At 49.2% G+C, this 16,056-nt stretch overlaps 5 protein-coding genes across 8 annotated transcripts; 4 read left to right on the top strand and 1 right to left on the bottom strand.

Moving 5' to 3' along the window:
* Positions 1–41: 41 nt before the first annotated feature.
* Positions 42–3,993, top strand: TERG_05381 (sodium/hydrogen antiporter; the record flags this gene model as incomplete). Its single annotated transcript, XM_003234742.2, has 1 exon — positions 42–3,993. Exon 1 carries the CDS (start codon positions 883–885, stop codon positions 3,991–3,993), a length of 3,111 nt encoding a protein of 1,036 aa, XP_003234790.1. The 5' UTR covers positions 42–882.
* TERG_05380 (uncharacterized protein) lies at positions 3,601–7,110 on the bottom strand. 3 transcript variants are annotated; one of them, XM_003234741.2, is made up of 3 exons: positions 6,201–7,110; positions 5,962–6,123; positions 3,601–5,898 (listed from the first exon to the last, which is right to left on the bottom strand). In XM_003234741.2, the coding sequence occupies exons 1-3, from the start codon at positions 6,460–6,462 to the stop codon at positions 4,658–4,660; spliced, it is 1,665 nt and encodes a 554-aa protein (XP_003234789.1). In that variant the 5' UTR covers positions 6,463–7,110; the 3' UTR covers positions 3,601–4,657. The 3 variants fall into 3 exon arrangements, with proteins under 3 accessions (XP_003234789.1, XP_047606582.1, XP_047606583.1); XM_047749972.1 differs by having other exon boundaries at positions 5,962–7,110; XM_047749973.1 differs by having other exon boundaries at positions 3,601–6,123.
* A 7-nt stretch (positions 7,111–7,117) lies between these two features.
* TERG_05379 (uncharacterized protein) lies at positions 7,118–9,833 on the top strand. Of its 2 annotated transcripts, XM_047749971.1 has the most exons (2): positions 7,118–8,405; positions 8,465–9,833. In XM_047749971.1, the coding sequence occupies exon 2, from the start codon at positions 8,590–8,592 to the stop codon at positions 9,307–9,309; it is 720 nt and encodes a 239-aa protein (XP_047606581.1). In that variant the 5' UTR covers positions 7,118–8,405; positions 8,465–8,589; the 3' UTR covers positions 9,310–9,833. The 2 variants fall into 2 exon arrangements, with proteins under 2 accessions (XP_047606581.1, XP_047604405.1); XM_047748423.1 differs by having other exon boundaries at positions 7,118–9,833.
* A 438-nt stretch (positions 9,834–10,271) lies between these two features.
* Positions 10,272–12,977, top strand: TERG_05378 (cell division control protein 48; the record flags this gene model as incomplete). The annotated part of the gene is made up of 5 exons (XM_003234739.1): positions 10,272–10,312; positions 10,387–10,414; positions 10,470–10,525; positions 10,596–10,845; positions 10,908–12,977. 5 exons carry the CDS (start codon positions 10,272–10,274, stop codon positions 12,975–12,977), a joined length of 2,445 nt encoding a protein of 814 aa, XP_003234787.1.
* Positions 12,978–13,783: 806 nt separating this feature from the next.
* TERG_05377 (uncharacterized protein) lies at positions 13,784–14,563 on the top strand (the record flags this gene model as incomplete). The annotated part of the gene is made up of 1 exon (XM_003234738.1): positions 13,784–14,563. One exon carries the CDS (start codon positions 13,784–13,786, stop codon positions 14,561–14,563), a length of 780 nt encoding a protein of 259 aa, XP_003234786.1.
* Between the last annotated feature and the right edge of the window lie 1,493 nt (positions 14,564–16,056).

Below are 16,056 nucleotides of genomic sequence, written 5' to 3'. Positions count from 1 at the left end.
CTCCACGTGATTTGTCTTGGCATTCCGCTACATGCCAAGCCTTTCCCAGTCAGTGCGTTTTTTTTTTCTTATTTTTATTTTTTATTTTTTTATTGTTATTTTTCTGCTCTTCTGCTCGATCGAGTAACAAGAACGACCGACGACCGCCGGCCGGCTTCAACGCTGCTACAAGTCGACTGCTCGCCACACAGCCTGACCTGGCCCTCCGCTGACGACGCTGACAGGGTGAGCCGGGTTGCTGAGTGGCTGCATGAAAGGGGGAAGAAAAACAGAAACAGAGATCGGCCCGATTATCATCAGAAGTAGGTGGATGGGGTCCCTAGTCGAGCGTGCAGAAACTTTGCCGGTGGATACGCCAGCGACAGCCCTGGGAGGATTGAAACCCAGCCAAATTCTCGTGGAGGTTCCTTGCTCGGTTCTCATCCGTGGCGAACCTCCTTGGGTTTAAATAGCTGTGCCATCGCCCCTCCTTGCCCTGCCGCCAATAGCTCCGATTCGAAGGAACACAAGAAGCGGAGGGAAGAGAGCAACTGCCGGCATCTGCTCTCAACCAGCCTTCCTTTCACACATCTGTTCCCGAGCTCGATACCCTCTGCCCACCGCGGGTGCGGGACTATAGCTTGAGGCTATGGTAAGATCAAGAGCTACTCTTGGATACATAACGTTTTGGCAGTCTCTGGTGGACGTCTCTATTTAATCGGAAGTCATCGGAAGCGGTTAGAGAGTTGAACGATATTACCTGTTAGCCGGAGAATATCAAAAGAAGACCGACACACACCCAACAACCATCAACTATATTTTCCCACTGCATATCCTCCATTTTAGCCTGGCTGGTTTCAGGCCCGTTGACTGGCTAGAAGCATTCTCGTTTATTTCTCCGTCATGGCGTGGGACCACCTCGATTTCGACAAGCCACATTTGGCATACATGATCCTTGGCGGGTTCACAAGCCTTTTCATGCTGTGCTCCCTGTTTGTCAAGGAGAAGCTCTACATTGGAGAAGCAACCGTTGCCACGTTGTGTGGTGTTATTTTCGGACCGCACGCCGCAAACCTTTTCAACCCGATATCGTGGGGGAACGTCGACAAGCTTACCCTCGAGTGCTCCCGGATCGTCCTGGTCGTGCAATGTTTCGCCGTCGGTGTCGAACTGCCTAAGTCCTACATGGAGAGGCATTGGAGATCCGTCATCATGTTGCTATTGCCCATCATGACTATCGGATGGCTGGTGACCAGTCTTTTCATCTGGTGGATGGTTGAGCCGTTGTCCTGGCTGGAGAGCTTAATTTGCGCCGCATGCGTTACAGCCACCGACCCCGTACTGGCGTCCTCCGTCGTCGGTAAGGGCAAGTTTGCGAAACGAGTGCCCAAGCATCTCCGAGATGTCCTCTCCGCGGAGTCCGGATGCAACGACGGCATGGCTTTTCCTTTCATCTATCTCTCCTTATATCTGATGGCCTACCATCAGAACAGTGCCAAGGTCGCCGAGCACTGGATAGTGGTAACTATCCTGTATGAGTGTATCTTTGGCGCCATATTCGGCTTCCTTATCGGCTACGCTGGTCGTCACGCCATCAAATTTGCAGAATCCAAAAAGCTGATTGACCGAGAGAGTTTCCTTGTTTTCTACTTTGTTCTCGCTCTTTTCTGTGCTGGTGCTGGTAGTTCACTCGGTATGGACGATCTCTTGATCGGGTTTTCTGCTGGCATTGGATTCAGTAACGACGGCTGGTTCACCGAAAAAACCGAAGAATCTCATGTCTCTAACGTCATTGATCTGTTGCTTAACTTGGCTTATTTCGTCTACTTCGGCGCTATCATCCCCTGGGAACAGTACAACCTACCGGACCTAGGCTTGGTTCCGTGGCGCTTGGTCATCCTTGCAATCCTAGTCATTTGCTTCCGCCGAATCCCAGCCATGCTTATGATGAAGCCCTTCATTCCAGACGTTAAAACATGGCGAGAAGCTTTGTTCGCAGGCCATTTTGGCCCAATTGGCGTCGGTGCCATATTTGCCTGTATTTTGGCACGAGCTGAGCTTGAGACGCACAGTACTCAACCGCTGTCAGAGCTCCCTAATCCAGGAACCAAGGACTATATCATCATATATGTGATCTGGCCTATCACCACATTCTTGGTCATCACTTCTATCATCGTCCATGGCTCCTCCATCGCGGTTTTCACCTTGGGTAAACATATCAACACTTTAACCTTGACAATGTCTTATACCCAGGCCCACGAGGATGGGCCATCCTGGATGAACCGTCTCCCCAGGATCCAGTCTACATCAAAGACGTCCCTCTCTATGAGAAAGGACTCCTGGGAAACGATGGAGAAGCCAGAACTCCCCCCTGGAACACTGGGGCCCATTGGAGTCCCAGGAAATCTTCTAAGGCGACAGAGGGATGATGATCCCTATAGCACACCAGCTAGCCGTGCATCGAGTTTAAGACCTAACCGCAGACGTAAACAAGGAGTTCAGGGAGCTGGCGGACCGATCAGCCAGTCTGCTATTACTCCCCAGCGAAGGCCTGAGGGACAATTACAAGTCAGCAAACCTCCAACTCCTGAAGCGGAGGCCTCCGAGGATACAAGGGGGCGTCGACAGTTTTCTGAAGGAGGGCAACCCACTTCTCCACGGGCTGAGGTTTACCAGGAGGGAGACAATATCATTGTTGAAGATGAGGAAGGAAATGTACTTGAGCCCGACAGGGTTGTGAAAGAAAAAAGCAGCGAAGCCAGCAAACCATCTGGTATAGAGTCTAAGGGGGGAATTATGCAGAAACTCTTCCCCGCCTGGGCTGGCTTTGGCAATAGCCAAAAAGTTGAATCTCATCCCCAAGTCAACCGTGCACGCCGCTCTGCTCGAGCATATCAATTTGCTAACACCATTATTGTCGAGGATGAAGACGGAGAAGTCATTAAGAAATACACTATCCCTTCATCCCCCAAAAAGGAAACTGGAGCTGGGACTGCTGGTACTGAGGAGGAACAACCTAAGTTGCTACGTCGTATCACTAAGCTTGGTACTTGGACCGGTGATGGTGCTGGCGAGTCTGCCGCAGCTGCGGCAAAGAAAGCCGAGGAGGAAGATGCAGGCATCCGATTTACTGTACCTGTTTCTGGGGATGTTGATGATCACTTGAGAGGCCGCAGAATGAGCAAACAAGACTTCATCAACCAAATGCAACATCTCGGGCCCAAGTCACCCAGCGATGGCTCCTCAAAGTTCAGTTACATCTTCCGACGTGACGGCAATCGAGGACGAGCCAACCCTCACCGCAGCATGCCTATTAGTGGCCCCCATGGTGGAGGTGTTGAGAGCATGCCATCACCCGAGGAGATATCAGAAATGTTAGCTCAATACGCTGGTCCTGAGGGTTCAGCTGCCGATAAACAACGCCGCAAACTATCAGACCCAGTATCCCGAGGATCATCTCTCAGTCGTCATGACTCCGAGGACGATGGTACCGAACGTATTCCGCCTGCCCATCGCCGTGCGATTGCCGCAGGACAACAGCCGCCTGACCTGCATTCCCCAACTGTACCTTCCGCTCGTAGCAGCAAACATGTTTCCAAGCTCGACGATGATATAGAAACCCCCGCGGAACGGAAACGTCGTCTTGCCGCTCTCGGTGAATACCGCAGCCCGTCAATGCAACGTGAATCCGACAGCGAGGACGATGGAGAGCCTCGTGTAGTCAAGGGAAAGGTCCAATTTGCAGACGGAACCAAACCGGCAAAGAGAAAGTCTCCCGTGCAGGCTAATTTCTCGCCGTCCACTGGTGTTACCTCGCCGGACCTACCTTCTTCTCCTCCACCCGTTTATGCTCCTGAGAGCAACCCTCTCTTTGATAACGGCAACGCTCCTGACTCTGCGGGCCAAAGCATCAACGAAGGGGCTGGCAATGGCAATGGAAACAACGGCCGCGAAAACACTCCTAGAAACGGTTCCAAATCCAAGATCTCGTGGGGAGGTGAGATAGGTCGCTGAATAACCTAGCATCGCTTAACCACGATGTAATCGTCTATCCCCATCTGTTTTCCCATCTTGCTTGCGCTTCTGCTCTCTCTGTCTTTTCTTTCCGTTTTATTTTCCCCTCCTTTTCCATTCTTTCTGTCGTTTTTGTCTTTTGATTTACTCGTTTTATTTTACATCAGTTTGTGTGTCCATGGACACCTACTAGTTATAACTAGACTAAATAGCGCTGTGCTGCTGTTTGTTACGAGCGTCTTTGATGTCCCTATTTCATTTACCCTATGGGCACTGATTGGTCTATATATTGCGGTTGTTAGGTATGCGCATTAATAGAGGGAGCCTTAGTTGGCCCCAGCAGCAATGAAGATTGTTATGCTTTCTCGATTTAGTCGAAGAGAGTAGATAATCAAAAATTACCATGATTTATCTTCAGATAGAACTACCTAAATGATATTAAAAATGATAATATTGTTATCGAAGAAGTATATAGATGACACCGAACCAAATGGGCTGGTCGAGGGATATCACAAAGGGGAAAAAGTAGTCAGAAATTTAAAGAAAGAAGCTAATGAAGTAGATAAGAAACCCGCTGTTTACCCTTCGACTACGCAATGCAGGAAGAGTAGTTATACCATGTTGTTTTTGGTGCAATCCATAACCGATCCAAACCGACATTTTCCTATAAAACTCCGCCGGGCAATTGTATGGAATTTTGTTGTGGAGGTTGAGATCTTAAACTGGCGCTTGGTTGGCCACTGGAACCTCCCGAGGGTAGCCCACCTAGAGTGATGGATGTGTTGTTATTCGTACCAGGGTCAAAGGCACTGCTGCTGGGAGGGAAGCCAATTGTAGTTCCGCTGCTGGTATATATACCTGGGACCTGCCCGTCTACCATCTGTGTCTGCCGTCGAAGCATAAACATTGGTTTCCGTCCGTCTTTATCAAGCTGTTTGAATAAAATGAGTGGCTTTTCTTCGAGCGCTAGGCATCGTTCTTGGTCGCCGTAGACAATATACAGGGCATATAGCCGCCAGTCTTCATGGATGTTATATTTTTTAAGAGCAGCCGGAAGCACTTTATAACAAGGATCGTCCATTGAGACACGGAAGGATTTGAATATTTCGACACTGGGCCCTGAGTCTGAAGAATTTTGCGTGTTGTTAGATGATTGATTCCCGCCACCTGATCCCCCATTCCTGGAAGTAGATATGGCAGGATGGTCTTGCCGACTTGAGGAGTTTGAGGTTTGGCTGTTACCGGACCGATCTTGTCTTTGTTGTCCTTGTGGGTCTTCAGGATGATCGTAAGCTGTACGGTTGTTGGTGGAGGATGGAGGGTCGCGAGAATACGACCGTGATGCAAGAGTTTGTTGAGTGTAGAAACTGTTCGGAGAAGTGGGTGATGGCATGCCCTTAGGTGAAGGCTGGCCACCTGTCATGGAGGCTGTGAGATGAGAAGATGCTGCCATAGCAGCTGCCGAAGGATCAAGGGTAGATGAGTCTGCAAATGCCCTTCCTTCAGGTATAGCCTGTGGTATGTGAGTAGGAGAGTTGGTTTTTGGAGTCGAACCGCCGGCAAAAAGCTTTCTAGATATTGTTCGAGTGAGGCCACTGCCAGCTTTCTCTTGGCCGAGGAATGAAGGTGAAGTAGCAGGGTCGTGGGTATATGATTCCGATAGGGCGGCGGTGGATCCACCGTAGGATACTGTCGAAGGGGGTTGATACGGTAAGGGCGCTGATTTATCCTTTGCGACCTTAAAGACTGGCAGCAATTCTTCACGAAGTCTTCGGTAGTCATCTGCGAGTTTTCGTAGCTCGGCTTCCGCGGCCATGAGTCTGTCGTCTCGTCGTCTGATGGATTGTATGAGGAGAGCAATGTCATCTTGAGTAGCTGCATCTTTTGTGCTGCTCTTATCCGCCGCTGTTAAGATGAGTTAGCAGGAAGCATAATATATATGTATGGCTGGAAAGGGACTGGACATACATAAAGGGACATAATGGTCAGGGTCGATGGGTATGCCTTGCTTCACTTTGGCTTCGTATACATTTTTTAGGATGGTCAATCGATGCCCGACACTGGATATCCCGAGTTCCTTTAGTTCATCATGTTTTAGAGCTATGAGGGCCTCTCCGACTATTTCGTTTTCTATAATGGCACGTTAAAACAATAAGTTGTTAGCTCTTTGTCCCTTCCAGACAGTCGAAATTGGTCTCAGTACATACCTAGAAACGCTTCACGGTACTGCAGCAGACCCAGGCTCCCGACGAACTTGGCGCATTCCTCCGCCGTCCAATCGGTTATGACAGTCTTGGGCGAGATACGATCATCCGTCTTCCCGTATGTAGGGGTGTTCTCAGTCGAAGGGCCTTCGGAGTCTGTAGGAGAGGCCTCGGAGTCCTCGGCAAGGTGGGGTGATATCACTACACTTCGTTCATACTCATCGTCTGCGTCCGAGTCGCCTGGATAGGCGTCGGCAAAGGCCATTGCTGCGCAATCGTATTGTCTTGTTTGACCACTCGTCGTCGACTGATGTCTTCGACGCTAATGGGGGCACCGTCCAAGCGGTATTGGAACGTCGATATAACACGGCTCGCCAAGCCTCAGCTGTTAGCCAGTGCAGACCCAGCACTCAGTAGGACACTTTCTGAAAGTGTTTTGAGGAAACACAGAAGGGAGATATAGATGGTGGACGTCGTAGCTGTGGGCTCTCGTGGTTGAAGGGCGGGCGTGCGTTGGGTTTCGAGGGAAATCGCAAGGGTTGTTGTACCAAAGGCTGGAGCCGACGAGATGAGACGGCCAAGTGAGAGAACAAACGCTGTCGATTAACGGTTGTCGCTCCCAGGCTAGCAGCCAGTCTTCCTTTTACTGTTTATTTTTCTTTCTCGCTAGCTATGTCGCGAGACGTTCCAGGGCGATGCCAGGGAAATGAAGTTATCGAGGGTGGGTATAGATAGGGCGGGTAAGGCGAGTTGTGAGTTAACTAGTGTTGTTAGCTTGCCCAAGCAGAAGCCGTGTAAGCACGGAGCGTCCACGTCCACGTCCACGAGCCGGCAGCGGGCACCAGCAGGCGTCTTCTGCGGTCTTCTTTTGCTTCTCGTCGCTTTCTTATCACTTCAGTGGCTTTTCTGTCATTTGATTCTGTGATTTTGAGGTCGTCGAAGTCGCTTTTTTGTCGCTTTTGCTGCGGTTTTGTGTTTCCGAAAAAGGAAAGTCACGTGGGAACAGTATGTCGTAATATTGGATATAAGACGGTAACGCCCTCGGCCCTTTTAGGAATAGCGGTAATTTGCTTGATTATGTAAGTTGATTAGATAAGTCGCAAAATTATTGCCTTTTTGGGAACGACATTGACATTCTATCGCAGAAGTAAAAAGCAAAAGAAGAAAAAAATGGAAAGACGAGACGAAGAATATGAAATAAAGAGGACTGAAGTGGCCGATGGAGGATAAAGACAAAGGGAAGCTTGGTAGGTGCTTACTATCAAAGGTCGGGTGTCACTGATATACTCCGTAGCCTTGTGGTTACATGGCACAGGCTGGTCACAGATAGTATACCTCCGAGGATGTGCAATTGGGCAGGATCGACCCGGTGCTTTCAAGGGGCAGATTGTCTTAGAAGCTACTGATGAGCATCGGCAACACTGACGTTGGTCTCTATCCTCTCCGCGGCCGCTATGTATGTCTGCATGTCTGCATGTATGTGTGTCTATCTCTGCAGTGAGGCTAGATCCGGCAGAGCCCAAACTACAACTTGGTCCATGTGACTCGACAGTGCGATGTTCCCGGCGCTGACTTCCCCAAAAGCAACAAGACAGGACTCAGACTGTTGCAGCTGTGGCTCGGTCAGCATACTACATGACATGTAAATGTAAACAGCAGCCGAGAAGCACCCCACTATACCTCTTTATACAAATGCCCACTAGCTACCTGTCCCCTCACACGTCTATAAACCACTGGCTTTCTGCGCACACAGTAGCCAGTGGACACTCTCCCACATAGATATATATAGACGAAAGGCGTATGGGGTTAGTTGTAAGTACAATTAAAGACCCCTGCAGCGGCAAAGCCTAAAAGTTTAATCCTCGGACCTTGGCAAAATGACATCCGACTTTCTTTTCTCGCCCGGCGAAGCTCGTCTTTCGGTAGTCAACAAGAGCGACAACTTGGATCTTTGCATTGGAGCAGGCTTCCGGCCCCGTCAGTCCATGCGAAGAAGAGGTGACTCGGCCCGCCGGTCGTGATACATAGGGGCTACCGGAAGACAACACTTGGAAGTATTTATTTCACTGTGGTGGTGGGTAGTATCGTCATTGATCTGGCGTTGTCAGAAGCTGTCATTCATTGAACTCGCTGAATGGAAGCCATGACTGCGACTATACAATAGAAAGGCAAGAAGCTTATTTTCTCGATGGTGAGCTGTGTTCTATGGTACTATCAACTGACACCACCACCCTTTATTCCATCTGCTGATGTGTTCGCTGCCCCAGATTTATCATCACCCAGCGCGCATGATCCCGACGCAGCATACATAACTGAGTCTCAGACATATTATTCTCATCTCACTCCCGCCGACGCTCCTCTCCTATCATACCTGTTCTGACGACGGTATATTATGACCAGCATCACGGAACAACATAACGACCAGATGGCGAATTTCCCCGAACAAGCAGACCAACTAATGGACTATCTACTGGCTGCACACAAACTGGAAGACCTACAGGCCTCCCTTCTCAATTCCCTGTCTACCTGCGGCTGGACCGAACGGGTACGAAGCCTTGCCTTTGAACTTTTCCGAACAGAAGACCACAGTCGTTTTGAGGATGTGGTGGACACCATCGTCAGCATGGCTACCTCGGGCAGTGGGGCAAGCTCGGGCTCGCCTTCTTTAGGGAAAAGAAAACGGGACGGAGAAGACGATTCAAAACTGGCCAACGGAGCCGTGAAAAATGGCAAACGTGTAAAACCGAACCCTACCACCAGCACCGCCAACGGAGCCGGAGAAGTGACGGTGAAGAAGGAGACTACGGAAGGTAGCAACTCCATACCTGAGAGTGGCCCACTAGCTTCATACGGTAGCAGTGTATCAGATATCGTGGCGCACTACAACGTTCAAATTCCCGAACGAGCTGTGAACAACGGCGTTAAATTCCTACAGGATTCGATGCATGAGTTGTTTAGCTCCGATACTGAGGACCAACCAAACGGCACCCGGGGCCATGACCCAGAGAGTGACGATGATATACCAATTGCAAGGAAAGAAATGAAGAAAAAGGCCAGTGACCCGCCCAAGACTAACGGTCATCCTTTACCGAAAAGCAATACCGGAAGCTAGCAGGCATCATCTCATCTTGCTGCTTAACTCTCTATTTTTTTTAATGGGCGTATCCAGGGTCAATGGCGCTATCATGATACATCGTTTTATGCTTTTGCTTTTTCCTTTTTCACACTTTTCAACCCTCATATCCTCACTTTTAATATGGAATGTGGACTCTGCTTGGTGGGGGGAGGGGAGCAACGATAGAAGGTGGCTTTCAATATTCTGGCTTGTTTCATTTACATGGGAATTCGTGTTTCGTTTTATTTGTGTTGCATGTTGTGTGTATGTACAGGTATGGCATGTGGCATTTAAACCGGCTGGCGCGTCAATGGCGTCCTCTTGCGGTCTTCGAAACTCTTCTGATCCTTGATGGTAAATCCTCTATATCACTTTGTCCTTGTAAATGTTGATTAGTCATCAGGCGGTGATACACTTTAGCGCCCTCCCCTTGTCATTGGCACCTCTGTCTAGGCTCCAGCGCTGCGTGGTCACTTCGTCCTGCATAGGACGCCCGGTCCAGCGCTTTCCAGCGCCTTCCAAGCTCTCTCACCGCCAGTTGCTGATTGGCTGGCGGTACTCCAGCTGATTATTAATGTCCTGCCATCACACTCGCCTCGGGGTCACGAGACTCTCTTGGAAACTCTGCTGACTCAGCTGCCCCAAGCTTTGCCGCCGTCTTTATTGCCAACAAAGCCGATCTCAGCAAGAAACAACAACAACCGCAAACCACCACCATCACCATCAAGCGGTATCTTTTTCTTCTTCCTCTTTTTCTCAACTCCTACTGCTTGTCATTCTCCCTCTCTGCATTCCTAGAAGAAGGTCTTTCCCAGAAATAACGTGGTAAGCCTCAAATCTCGTTGCCTATTACTTGACTTAGCTAACCTCCCACCAGCAGACTAGCTCTGACCCAGGGCTTCCGAGGCCGTTTTTCCACTGTCACATAGATTTTCGATTTCGATCACAGTACTCTCAGGATGTCTCATGATCCAGAGCACAAACCCAAGGCTAACTTGAAGTGAGTCGGCTGTTCGTAGACATATCCATGGTTAATGAGGTCCAAGCTAACATCTGGCCTTCTCCCGTTGATAGTGACCCTTCAGGTGCCGAAAAACATGAGGTGAGCTCTCGGATACATTTGTTCTGATTGTTTAGCATTCTAACTCCGCAAATAGGAGCTTGACACTTCGACTGCTATCCTCAAGAAGAAGAAGAAGCCAAACTCGTTGATGTAAGTAGGACATCGGCAACCCATTTACCGGCTAGGAGCAACACAGAGTTCAGTTCTAACTCATTTTCAGTGTCACTGATGCTGTCAACGATGACAACTCTGTTATTGCACTTTCAAACAACACCATGGAGACACTCCAACTCTTCCGTGGTGATACCGTTCTAGTAAAGGGCAAGATGCGAAGAGACACTGTCCTGATCGTACTGGCAGATGATGATCTCGATGATGGCAGTGTTCGTCTCAACAGAGTTGTACGACATAACCTAAGGGTTAAGCATGGAGACGTCGTCACTGTTCACCCTTGCCCAGATATTAAATACGTACGTTAATGTTCGGCATCTATAAAGTGAACAGGGATAATTATTGACATGACTTCCAACAGGCTAAACGTATTGCCGTTCTACCCATTGCTGATACCGTCGAAGGCCTTACCGGGTCCTTGTTCGACGTTTTCCTTGCTCCATACTTCCGCGAGGCCTACCGACCAGTCCGACAAGGTGACCTCTTCACTGTCCGTGGTGGTATGAGACAGGTTGAATTCAAAGTAGTGGAGGTCGACCCCCCAGAATACGGAATCGTCGCCCAAGACACTGTCATCCACTGTGAGGGTGAGCCAATCCAGCGAGAAGATGAGGAGGGCAACCTCAATGATGTTGGATATGACGACATTGGTGGATGCAGAAAGCAAATGGCTCAGATTCGTGAGCTTGTTGAACTACCACTCCGTCACCCCCAACTCTTCAAGTCAATCGGTATCAAGCCTCCTCGAGGTATTCTCATGTTTGGTCCTCCTGGTACAGGTAAGACTCTGATGGCCCGTGCCGTTGCCAATGAGACTGGTGCTTTCTTCTTCCTGATCAACGGTCCTGAGATTATGTCAAAGATGGCTGGTGAATCTGAATCCAACTTGCGAAAGGCTTTCGAAGAAGCTGAAAAGAACTCTCCCGCTATTATTTTCATTGACGAGATTGATTCCATTGCACCCAAGCGTGAGAAGACAAACGGAGAAGTTGAGCGTCGCGTTGTTTCCCAGCTCTTGACTCTCATGGATGGCATGAAGGCTCGTTCAAACATCGTTGTTATGGCTGCCACTAACCGTCCTAACTCCATTGACCCTGCACTCCGACGTTTTGGCCGTTTTGATCGTGAAGTCGATATTGGCATTCCTGACCCAACTGGTCGTCTTGAGATTCTTCAAATCCACACCAAGAACATGAAACTTGGTGAGGATGTTGATCTTGAATCAATTGCTGCCGAAACCCACGGTTACGTCGGCTCTGATATTGCATCCCTCTGCTCTGAAGCTGCTATGCAGCAAATCCGTGAAAAGATGGACCTCATTGATCTTGATGAAGATACTATCGATGCCGAAGTCCTTGATTCTCTTGGTGTCACAATGGAGAACTTCCGCTTTGCCCTTGGTGTTTCCAATCCATCTGCGCTTCGCGAAGTTGCCGTCGTCGAGGTTCCAAACGTTCGCTGGGACGATATCGGTGGACTCGAGGAGGTCAAGCGCGAGCTTATCGAGAGCGTCCAGTACCCAGTCGACCATCCCGAGAAGTTCCTCAAGTTTGGCCTTTCCCCATCAAAGGGTGTCCTTTTCTACGGACCTCCTGGTACTGGTAAAACCTTACTGGCCAAGGCTGTTGCAAACGAGTGCGCTGCCAACTTCATTTCTGTTAAGGGACCTGAGCTGTTGAGCATGTGGTTCGGTGAATCTGAGAGCAATATCCGCGATATTTTCGACAAGGCCCGTGCTGCAGCTCCTTGTGTTGTTTTCCTTGATGAACTGGATTCTATTGCCAAGTCCCGAGGCGCTTCCTCTGGAGATGCCGGCGGTGCTTCTGACCGTGTTGTTAACCAGTTGCTCACGGAGATGGACGGAATGACTTCAAAGAAGAACGTTTTCGTCATCGGCGCCACTAACCGACCTGAGCAGCTTGATAATGCTCTCTGCCGTCCCGGTCGTCTCGACACACTAGTCTACGTCCCCCTACCCAACGAGCCGGAGCGTACTGCTATCCTCAAGGCCCAGCTCCGCAAGACCCCAGTTGCCAGCGATGTGGACCTTGCCTACATAGCCTCTAAAACCCATGGCTTCTCTGGTGCGGATCTTGGATTCGTTACCCAACGTGCTGTCAAGTTGGCCATCAAGGAGTCCATTGCAACTGCTATTCGAAGAACCAAGGAGCGTGAAGCAGCAGGTGAAGATGCGATGGAGGACGATATTGATGACGAGGATCCAGTTCCTGAACTCACCAAGGCTCACTTCGAGGAAGCCATGAAGGATGCTCGACGATCCGTCACCGACACCGAGATCCGACGATACGAAGCCTTCGCGCAGAGCATGAAGAACACCGGCAGCAACTTTTTCAAGTTCCCTACTGATGGAATTAGTGCCGGTGAGACCGGATTTGGTGATGCTGGAAACGATGACAGCCTTTATGACTAAAATGTAACTGGGGTTTGTTGTCCCTCTAGCTTTATCCAACTTTGACTCATGTTCTTTATTCTCATTTGGTATCTGGTTGCCCGAAAAGCAGCGTTGCTCAAAGGATTCCGTTAATTGCAAGAGGAGTAGGAGAACCAGGGGGTTTTGTGGTTTGTTCGAGATTGGACCTGTGGTCGCCATGCTTTTACTACATACATCTCATAGTGCCTTTACTCCCTATCCGTTTACTAGTTGCCTCTTGAATGTCAACATAAAGATTTCATAATGGTATACGACTTATGAATAGCCTTTCAATTCTACGTAGACTCCATCTTGCGAAATTGTCCGTAGCACTCTATCGAGATTCAGGGGTATCGACTAAAAGCAAACAGCCAAATCTCAACATTGGCAGACAGCTGATAAATAACCGCCTGGTAGAAAGCAGTCAGTTTTCTAGTGAGACCTGATTGCTCTTTCTATTCAGTCTGTTTGTTTTACAGCCGCTCTTGTTAGTTAAACCAATCGACCTCGTAGCTTCCATTGTCCTAGTGAAAATATCACGGAGATTATAGAATCGACAAGGCAGCTCCAGTTAATAGAAAGCAACGATATCAAAGACGCCACGAGAATTGTCTTCTATTAAGTACTGATCCTTATCAAGAGTCTGGTATCTTCTGCCATCTACGGCATCCTAGAAATGCTTATATATAGGGGCCAGGCGATCAGACCAAGGTGCCGTCTTCTTCACTGTAGGGAGTATCCAAGCCATAACACAGCTACAGGAAGATCACACTTGTCAAAAGGAGAACTGCTAAGGAAAAATAGAAATGCCTATGAAAGCCTGTCAAAGCCAATATGGCAAGTTTTCCTACCTCTCGAGGCTCCTAGCCTCTGCAAACAACTTGCTCCCCCCTAATCCATACAACACAGCAAACAAGATCATTGACTATTACTTGAACAAGAGCGCGAAGGAAGAAGAGTCCATACCCAAGTCATCAGGTCCTCCACAGATCCTTTCTCATTTGAAGTGGACCATGAGCGGCGGGTTGGGAGTTAGCCGGCTGGTAGCACTGGACCACTATCCTCGAGAGTATCGTCGAGCTCTCAGAAACACTCTAAGCCAACAACAGCTCACAGCCTACTGTGAAGAGACAATACCACTGTTTGTCTTCGGGCCTCTCATGTTGCCGTCCTTCCTGAAGAGCACGACGGACGCAGACGCACATATGGATCAGGCCCGGTACATGAGCCAGGGGAGTCTCCTGGGCCACAAGCTGTACTTGTTTGAAGGGAGCGAGCTTCCTCTGGTAATGCCCTCCAGTGAACCAGGGGACTATGTGGATGGAATGCTGATATTCAACCTCACGGCGGCACGACGAGGTTGGATACACGAGCTCGAAGCATCGAACGAGGTAGAGATGAGGAACGTGCGTGTTGAGATTGTGCTGGATGACGGCAACCTATCGAACCTAGACGCGGCAGCCTTTGTGTGGACTGGAGGGGAGGATATTGGCATTTCCCCGGCTTCGGCAACCCAGTGGAGGATCGATAAGTTTCTTGCAAGCCCCTGGTATGAGCGAACCACAACCGGATATGAATCATGCTAGGTCTGAGCAGAAGACTTTGAACTGGCTTGTTAGACCAGGTAAGCTCTCCAACAATAGCCCTCATGTGAAATACATGACATGTGCTGATTGACTTCTAGTGACTGATAATATCAGGGAGGAAAGATCTGAAGCTGGAGTCACTAGAGTTTTGGGTATCTTTGGGAATCACTTTCATATATTTGGCAGTCCCTAAGATATAGTTAAACCCCCTTTTTATCCTAAAATCAACTGGCATTATCTCAACAGCACCTTTCCGTCTGAACTTCACCAAACTCCTTTTTTTAAGCACAAAGCCAGAGGCATCATAATACTTTATGCTAAATCCACCTTGAACTCATCTTTTGAGCCTAGACAAGGCAGTATGTAGTTCTGTGGCCTGTCTATGAAATGTCTTTAAAGGTGCAAGTTAGCAGGTAGCAAGTCAATAGAGCGGACCCTTTCCTGTGAACCATATCTGCTCTGCCTTCCCATATCAGAGGTACCACTAGAAGTACAGACAGGCAAGTACATAGATAGTTATAGATAGTCATAGAGACAAAGCCACAGACACAGAGACAGAGACAGACAGAATGCGCAGCAGGAGGACGTCCTGCTGGCGACTAAGCAGGCGCCGAGCAGGCACTTCTTTTCCTCCTTTTTCTTTTCTTTTCTTTCTTCTTCTTGTCTTCTTTCTGTCTTCCGCATCTGCAGACTCTTCTTCTTTCACTTGCCAGGCAAACTGCTGGATGAAGCTGTGGCTCTTCTCTGTCTTCAAGCTGCACCATCAGAGCTGGTCGAGCTCTTGCTTCTACAGAAGGTACGGATGGTATCCACGGAGGCCGAGTCTCAAGTTCCCCAGGGACGATAGAGGAGCACTGGAGCTGACCAGGTTGATAGACTGACGCCATTTTATTGACTCGAGACGCCCAAGAGATACTAGAAAATCTCCATATTCAAGGTGAGTTGGGGCCGTCTCTCTCCCTCCCTATCACATACCCACCCGCAGAATTGGTATTGTGGTGCTAGCTGCTGACCTTTGACAGAGTAATCCTCAAGGTTGACTTCATAGAATAAATTCAGCCACCTAGGGGGCAGGATTGAAAAAGAGGTATGTCTTGAAGTCCGTTGATGCCTGTTTGACCTAAGCTAACACAAAGGCAGTTGATAAAATGGCCGCTGCAAACTTTGACTGGGGGTTGGTCGATATTATGGCCGAGATGGACGAGGTGGTCCTCTACCAACCCAATCAACCATGGCCCAACAGTGCATTTATGCTGGGAGGCGGGATGTTTGCAAGTGGTGCCAATTTCTTCGGCGCCTTGAACACTCAAGGGCAAATGCTCGAGGATTTATCGAGGCTCTTGCAGCAAATCGAGTCTCTGCGTGTTCAATCACGTCTACAATTGCAACAGCCGGTCCCTGTCGAATATCTCGACGTAGCTGCAGCTCAGCTTATGCCCCAATGGACAGCGCGGGATATGCCATCTCCTATTAGGCAGCTCGTCCAATCCGTG

The sequence above is a fragment of the Trichophyton rubrum genome (genome assembly GCF_000151425.1).
Source record: "Trichophyton rubrum CBS 118892 genomic scaffold supercont2.5, whole genome shotgun sequence".
NCBI lineage: Eukaryota > Fungi > Ascomycota > Eurotiomycetes > Onygenales > Arthrodermataceae > Trichophyton > Trichophyton rubrum.
This window is presented reverse-complemented; position numbering and strand designations above follow the sequence as displayed.